Consider the following 8501-nt stretch of genomic DNA (forward strand, 5'->3'; position numbering starts at 1 on the left):
TAATAATAATAATAATAATATAATAATATGCCATTTAGCAGACGCTTTTATCCAAAGCGACTTACAGTCATGCGTGCATACATTTTTATTTTTTTGTGTATGGGTGGTCCCGGGGATCGAACCCACTACCTTGGCGTTACAAGCGCCGTGCTCTACCAGCTGAGCTACAGAGGACCACCTCTACTAATTATACACTAATCAATTACTTATTTAATTGACAGTGAAGACATAAAATATGTATTAGTTCACACTGTAGTAAATAAAGATAGCATATTCTCATCTCATCTCCACTTTAATGTTTGTTTTCTACATCAACATGTACCAGTCTCAAAAATGAACACTTCACTTTCATACTCGTTCAAGTTTGCGACAATATCAGAGAACAAAAATCTATTTGGGATCCACCCATTCTCATTAAAAAGCTCAGTGAAAGATGTCATGACTCGAACAATAGAAGGACAATAAACAGTAAATAATAATGGTTTGTTTCCATAAATTTGACAGTCCAGAGACCATTTAATTGCCTAACTGAGTCAGTGCCTAACAGTTAGCCCAAAGCCCCTCATAAATGACTATGAATGGGCTGTGGTGCAGTAGTAAATGTACTGTGGCTCTAAAATGCACAAGTAGTAATCCCAGACAAGTCAAGAAATGCTATATAAAAACCCATTAGCCAGGAATAAATTATCTTTGTAGTTCACTCTCATATGTATTCCCCAGTATATACTGTACACCAGTGCTGTACACCAGATTGCGGTCCTACAAAAGTAAAAAAAAAAATATTCCTGAATTCATACTTGTACTTGACGTAAATCGATCTTGGGAATATGAAGAATGTAAATTTCCAAAAATAATAAAAAAAAGGCACATTGAGGGAAAATGAAGACAGTTGACCATATCCTCAGTATGTTCACAGAATTGTCAAAGATGGTTGAACATTGCAGTGCACTACCAATAACAAGACATGAAGCCAAGCCTCCTCTGTGCCACCAAGCAGAAGAACACAACGTGGCAGAAACCCAAATGTGCTGATATTAAACAAATAAAAGGGGTGTGTTATCATGGCTTTCCGATGACACCAAAATTAACAATCACTATTCTGCCTCAAAAGATATCCACAGAAGAAAAATTATGAAAAGGATGTAGCAACAAAATACAAAACTAGAACAAAAACCCCGAAGTGTATCATCTCCCACTATCATTTACCCAGCTCTAATACCAACCACTCCCATCCACCATCATCATCATCTCAATCCTCCCTATCCTTCAAGACATGCATCTTCACAAAAACTCACTCAAAACTCATTAACTGTTTCATCATCACAACACCTCTATGATAACACTTCTTTTGAGAGAATAATTAACAAATGGGACCGTTTGTTGTGATGTTTTGTCTAGTTTAGTGGTAGAAACCAGTCTCTTGTGAAGAGGACGGCACTTGGTTCCGTGGTGAGAGAAGGCTGTTGCCTCCACCGCTGGCAAGGTTGGCGCGGTGCGGTATGGCTGTGTCAGGTGCCAAGCGCGATTGACAGAACTGGGCAGGGGCCCGATCACTCGTCCGAACCAGCCGAGCGCTTCTGTGTCCGCTTGCGGGGAGATCGTTTGGGGGAGGCCTTGTCTAGGGAAACGAGAGGAGAGTTTTAGGAAAGGTTTACAGGTGATGTCCTTTTTAGACGTCACTCTTTGGATCAGATAAGCAGATCAACAAATACTTTTTTCATAGGCCCAGTGTAAAATCTAGCCGCATCTTGTAGATCTGTAAGAATCTGATGAGTTTAAGCAATACGGTAGAAGCTCCACATAGACCTCGTTGCTATTACCATATTGCCTATATCCATTTGATCCTTTCAGACCTATGAAAAGTGTTTCGGGGTAGGGGCTAGGGATTGAAGTCAGTGACCATAGCTGCTACACCCAAGGCTAACATGAACCAATGACTGAGATTGCATATTCAGAAGCACTGATAATTACATTCACTGACGATTCAGAGGAAACGTAAGCATTTTGCTCAACCACTAATCTACTACTGCTCGCTCCTGAGAGAAATGGAAGCCTCACCTCGCCGACTCTGCACTGAAGACGCAAGGAAAAAGAGAGAGAGAAAATAGTGAATGACCCAATGCACAGAGAGAGAACAGGTAGTTTTGAAACACCAGCCAAACCCAGAAAACTCAAGAGCCTTTAGCTAAATACCCCCAGAGAAAACAACAGGCATCTATGAAACACTGCAATGTTATAAAGCTGTAGGCTGTAGAGAGAGGAACATAGCAAGGAGGGGGCATAGCAGCTAGGATGTGTGTCACTTCTGTCTTCTTAAACACACATTTAATGAGACACTGTAGCTTAAACAGATTTAGATCATGTACTTAAGCAGCCCAATCAAAAATAGACTCATATTTAACTTTACACTGTTAGCAACCTAGGCAGAGCTGTTGAAGGTGCTGGCACCCCTGGAGCTAATGGCTAGCATAAACAGCTAGCTCCCCCGTGGCTACTAGCTAGCATAATGTCCTTTGGCTAATGGCTAGCATAAACCACTAGCTTCCCTGTGGCTACTAGCTAGCATAATGTTGAGTGAGTGGTGTGGTGAGGACTTACTGATCTGGTTGAGGGTCTCTTGGGGAATCCAGCTCATGTCCACGTCGTTGTGGCTGGACGTTCCCATCTCCACCTTCGCAGCTGGCCTCCTCCTCTGCACGGGGGGGGGGGGCACAAGAGTTGCTAAACTGAAGAAGCAACGAAACTGACTTCCACTAGACTTCTACAGAAACCAAACACTAAAATGATCTTGTATACCCTAAACCCTTTCCACCCTCAGTCTTCTGAAATGTTCTAGTGTGGGTTAGGAGACTTGAACTTCCTCCATTCAACATTGACACACAATCCTCAAAACGATCCGCCACACCCATAACATTTTCAACATTGTTCCCCTAGTCTTTTTTCTTAAATTTTTTACCCAGTAGTAGTAGTAGTAGTAAAGCGCTGAAACGGAACTCGCCCCAAAAGTCGTAAATTGGCACGTTGAGTCTCCCTCCTCTTTCCCTGTCTACCTCAATGTTCCTCAGAAAAGCGGTGGTACTATCTCAAATCCTTTTCTGGCCCTTATTGTGCTCAACCTGAAAGAAGAACATCAGCGTCAACTAACAACACACTGACAATCATCTGAACTGAGAGAATCCCACCGTTGAATATGAACAGGCATCTCCTAATTCATTTCTCTCTGGACTGCTATCTACCATCATCTCTGCAGTAGGTGTCGCTTAGTGCTGAATATTCTACGCAAATCTTGTCATAGTGCATTGCCTCAGCAAAGCTATCAAAAGTAAATTTCTCTCTTTCAGTCTTCGTATCATTCTCGAAAAAAATAGGAAAGCACACACATAAATAAAGGAATTATATGCTTAATTCATTCTCTTTCCATCTTCTGCGTCCGGTGGCGTGGGCGTTGTAGCTTTACCTTTCTGGACTCCAGCAGCTGATGAAGGCCTACCACCACCAGCAGGCCCAGACCAGACAGGAACACATACATGAAGATCCTTAGGATACAGAAGATAGAGAAGAGTTAACACGCTCTGCACCACCACAGGACTCTGGTATGGCGGTTTGGCAGCCATCTCCAATAGTGGTTTCATTTAGCCCTTCTGAATATCTTCCAACACAGGGCTAGTCCATCTGGCCTCACTCACGTCTCTCCGTCCAGTCCGTCCTCTCTCTCGGTGATGGTCACTGTCTGGTTGAACACAGCATCCTGGAACATGTTACCCTGAAAGAGAGAGAGAGAGGTGTGAGAGAGAGAGCGAGAGGTGTGTAAGAGAGAGAGCGAGAGGATCAGATATCACCTCCAGTTGGTGAACTACGACCCCCCTTTATCTTCCCCGGGTTAACCTGAAAGTTTAACCTCACATGCAAATACTGGGAAGACTTCAGCCACACACCATGAGTTAAACTAATTTCCACTATCATTTCCTAATATAAAAACAATTGCCAAATGAAAGAAGCTTAGTGGCTATATGTTATATCTCAACATTTGCCAAGATAAGGAGACAGAAACCAAATCCATTACCATTCTTGACATGCCATTATTTGTGAAAAAGACTCAAAAAATGGCTGACTAAGCTGAGGCCCACTCACGTTGCTGTCCTTGTAGTTGAGGTTGATGACCAGGCCGAAGGGGCGCCCGCCCATGGGCTCTGCGGGGATGAAGGAGTACTCGAAGGTGGCCTGGCGCCCGGCTGGCACCACTATGCCCAGCTGCAGGGCTGTGAAGTTCTGGATGTAGAACTGGAAGTCCTGTGGGTAGCGGAAGGATGCATCCAGGGACTCCACCACAAAGTTGTCACTGCCTTTGTTGGTGAAGCCCATCAGGAACTTCACAATGTCGTTGGCTGGGAAGTCTGGAGGCAAACGCCAGGAGGAAGAGCAATAAAAGAATATGAGTGGTGGCGAATTTGAAGCATCCCGGGGCTTGTCAGAATATGAAGAATTCCTTTTAATTCAAGTCATTCAGAAGACACTTGTTCAGTGCAATAAATGCACTCAAATAAAGAGGTTGAAACTACATATTATAGCCTAAGCATCGTAGCTAAGTAAATCCATCTCCAAATACAAATCATAGTCTTAGAATTAAAGTGAAAAAACACTGTTCAAAACAATCATAATGACAAAAATGAAGTGCAAATTCAACATGCAGATAGATATGTTGAGACGAGCCCCAATCTGTGCCCGTACCCCTACCGTCTCCCTTGACAAAGAGGATGGTAGTGTCAGCATTGGGGGAGGCATTCACTTCTCCTCCTATGGCTTCTTCCTCTTCTTCTTTTTCTTCTATCTAAAATATAAAAATTAGACAAAGATTTTTTTAAATGAAAAATGCCAGGAGGCATTTAAGGAGGTAGCCAAAAGTAGCCTAATCTCTTACCAATTCCGTGTTTTCATCATCTTCAACTTCGGCCTCGTCATCCTCTGTGTTCACATCAACATCATCTTCATCAGCTGCCTCCTCGTCCTCAGTAGCATCCTGGGCTGCCACCAATGGCCCTGGATTGATTGTGATTAAAATCTCACCAAATCGAATTTTTGGAAAACTTGTGCTAGTAGGAGTCAAAATGAAACCTATTATTATTATTATTATTATTATTATGTTCACACCAGGGCGCTTAGTTACATAGCTAATATCGTATCAAGGGATTAAAACTGAGTTTGAACAAATATTGTATTCATTAAAGTCACAGGCCCTAGGCCTAACAAACGTCATTTAATGTTTAAATTACTGTTTCATATTGCAAGCTTCTAAGCAAAACACTGATATGATTGCCAACAATAGAGGGCTTCTGTGGCCAAGTTTTTTTGTATTTAACCAGGTAAGCCAGTTGAGAACAAGTTCTCATTTACAACTGCGACCTGGCCAAGATAAAGCAAAGCAGTGTGATAAAAACAACAGAGTTACATATGGGGTAAACAAAACATAAAGTCAAAAATACAACAGAAAATATATATACAGTGTGTGCAAATGTAGTAAGTTATGGAGGTAAGGCAATAAATAGGCCATAGTGCAAATAGTTACAATTTCGTATTAACACTGGAATGATAGATGTGCAAAATATGATGTGCAAATAGAGATACTGGGGTGCAAATTAGCAAAATAAATAACAATATGGGGATGAGGTAGTTGGGTGGGCTAATTTCAGAATGGCTGTGTACAGGTGCAGTGATTGGTAAGCTGCTCTGACAACTGACGCTTAAAGTTAGTGAGGGAGATAAGAGTCTCCAGCTTCAGAGATTTTTGCAGTTCGTTCCAGTCATTGGCAGCAGAGAACTGGAAGGAATGGAGGCCAAAGGAGGTGTTGCTTTGGGGATGATCAGTGAGATATACCTGCTGGAGCGCAGACTACGGGTGGGTGTTGCTATGGTGACCAGTGAGCTAAGATAAGACTGGGATTTGCCTAGCAGTGATTTATAGATGACCTGGAGCCAATGGGTTTGGTGACGAATATGTAGTGAGGGCCAGCCAACAAGAGCGTACAGGTCACAGTGGTGAGTAGTATATGGGGCTTTGGTGACAAAACAGATGGCACTGTGATAGATTACATCCAATTTGCTGAGTAGAGTGTTGGAGGCTATTTTGTAAATGACATCGCCAAAGTCAAGGATCATTAGGATAGTCAGATTTACGAGGGCATGTTTGGCAGCATGAGTGAAGGAGGCTTTGTTGCGAAATAGGAAGCCGATTCTAGATCTAACTTTTGATTGGAGATGCTTAATGTGAGTCTGGAAGGAGAGTGTACAGTCTAACCAGACACCTAGGTATTTGTAGTTGTCCACATACTCTATGTCAGACCCGCCGTGAGTAGTGATTGTAGTCGGGTGGGCGGGTGCAAGCAGCGTTCGATTGAAGAGCATGCATTTAGTTTTACTAGTGTTTAAGAGCAGTTGGAGGCTACGGAAGGAGTGTTGTATGGCGTTGAAGCTTGTTTGGAGGTTTGTTAACAGTGTCCAATGAAGGGCCAGATATATACAAAATGGTGTCGTCCGCATAGAGGTGGATCCGAGCGTCACCTGCAGCAAGAGCGACATCATTGATATACACAGAGAATAGAGTCGGCCCGAGATTTGAACCCTGTGGCACCCCCATAGAGACGGCCAGAGGTCCAGACAACAGGCCCTCTGATTTGACACATTGAACTCTATCTGAGAAGTAGTTGGTGAACCAGGCGAGGCAGTCATTAGAGAAACCAAGGCTATTTAGTCTGCCAATAAGAATGAGGTGGTTGACAGAGTCGAAAGCCTTGGCCAGGTCAATGAAGACGGCTGCGCAGTACTGTATTTTATCTATCGCGGTTATAATATCGTTTAGGACCTTGAGCATGGCTGAGGTGCACCCATGACGAGCTCGGAAACCGGATTGCATAGCGGAGAAGGTACGGTGGGATTCGAAATGGACGGTGATCTGTTTGTTAACTTGGCTTTCAAATACTTTCGAAAGGCAGGGCAGGATGGATATAGGTCTGTAACAGTTTGGATCTAGAGTGTCACCCCCTTTGAAGAGGGGGATGACCGCGGCAGCTTTCCAATCTCTGGGGATCTCAGACATTACGAAAGAGAGGTTGAACAGGCTAGTAATAGGGGTTGCGACAATTTCGGCTGCTAATTTTAGAAAGAAAGGGTCCAGATTGTCTAGCCCAGCTGATTTGTAGGGGTCCAGAGTTTTCAGCTCTTTTAGAACATCAGCTGTCTGAATTTGTGTGAAGGAGAAGCCGGGGGGGGGCATGGGCACGTTGCAGCGGAGGTTGCAGAGCTGGTGGCTGGGGTAGTGGTAGCCAGGTGGAAAGCATGGCCAGCCGTAGCAAAATGCTTGTTGAAATTCTCGATTATTGTACATTTATCTGTGGTGACAGTGTTTCCTAGCCTCAGTGCAGTGGGCAGTTGGGAGGAGGTGCTCTTATTTTCCATGGACTTCTGAGGTTGATTCTCCCTAGACCAATAATGGACTAAAGGAGCCTAACGTTACTCCTTATAGTCCAACGACCTTACATGTTCTGTTTAAAGGCAAAATGGCTCTGGAAGACAAAACAGCCAAATACTAAACGTAAATCGATTATTAATTACGGTACGGTTCTAGAAAGCAAGTTGGCTGGAAAGAAGGACACGTCAGTCTAGCTAGGTAACGTTAGTTACCACACTATTATGGCTAAGCAAGACTCACTATTATATAACATTTGCAATGAATAGTTACTAAAACGTGTAGCCAGTATCAACATCAATAAAACTATTAATTGACATGGACAGTAACTACAATGTCGTACTAGCAGAAAATATAAATTTGCACATGAGCATGGAGTGGCCTTCCATTAAAGCTAACTTAACTAGCTACTGTAGCTAGCTAACTGTGACTGATGGCCAAGGCTGTTTCTCTTCAGCTAGTTAACCTAAGTCCAGTTCGATAGACTCACCTTTCATGACAATCGTTGCCGGGAAAGCTAGTAATACCAGCAAAATTAGTTTAGGTAGAAATTTTATCATTTTGAAGTGAAATCCGTAAGCCTCCTTCCTGGTGAAACGTCGCTTCCCTTAATCTTCCAGTTCCTTCCGACTGCTAAATTGAAATGCGCATGTCCACATCCGGGTCGCGTTCTAGATTCAAAATATGCATGCCACGTCAGAGATATTAGAAAATGAGGAGAAAAGAATCCCAGGGAATTGAATGGGACAAAATATAACGCCCAGCCAGCAGACTGTCGACCAATCGCGTTCACGTTGTTATGCAGCGTCACGTGGTTGTTAAACTACTCGTCACCCAATCCTTTGTAAAAGTCAGGGTATGAGTCGAGAAACCTGCCTATTTCCCTCGATAGTATATAATATCACGATTTCAAAGCTATACGATATTACAGATGACAAGTTAATTATCTCAAATCCTGAAAAATATGTGTAATGTTGAGCTTCTTGTTCACGTAATTCGTGCTCATGTTGGGCTTTTGTGATCTCCTTATCGGAGTGTATCC

At 43.0% G+C, this 8501-nt stretch overlaps 1 protein-coding gene across 4 annotated transcripts; it reads right to left on the minus strand.

Moving 5' to 3' along the window:
- Positions 1-273: 273 nt before the first annotated feature.
- On the minus strand, positions 274-8110 carry LOC311148952 (translocon-associated protein subunit alpha-like). Of its 4 annotated transcripts, none has more exons than XM_084185999.1 (9): positions 7950-8102; positions 4919-5037; positions 4735-4828; positions 4132-4394; positions 3687-3763; positions 3458-3536; positions 2599-2692; positions 2059-2073; positions 274-1618 (listed from the first exon to the last, which is right to left on the minus strand). In XM_084185999.1, the coding sequence occupies exons 1-9, from the start codon at positions 8017-8019 to the stop codon at positions 1551-1553; spliced, it is 879 nt and encodes a 292-aa protein (XP_084042125.1). In that variant the 5' UTR covers positions 8020-8102; the 3' UTR covers positions 274-1550. The 4 variants fall into 4 exon arrangements, with proteins under 4 accessions (XP_084042125.1, XP_084042124.1, XP_084042127.1 ...); XM_084185998.1 differs by having other exon boundaries at positions 4729-4828; XM_084186001.1 differs by lacking the exon at positions 2059-2073 and having other exon boundaries at positions 7950-8110.
- Between the last annotated feature and the right edge of the window lie 391 nt (positions 8111-8501).

The sequence above is a fragment of the Coregonus lavaretus genome (genome assembly GCF_964263955.1).
Source record: "Coregonus lavaretus genome assembly, chromosome: 2".
In the NCBI taxonomy this organism is placed as follows: Eukaryota; Metazoa; Chordata; class Actinopteri; order Salmoniformes; family Salmonidae; genus Coregonus; species Coregonus lavaretus.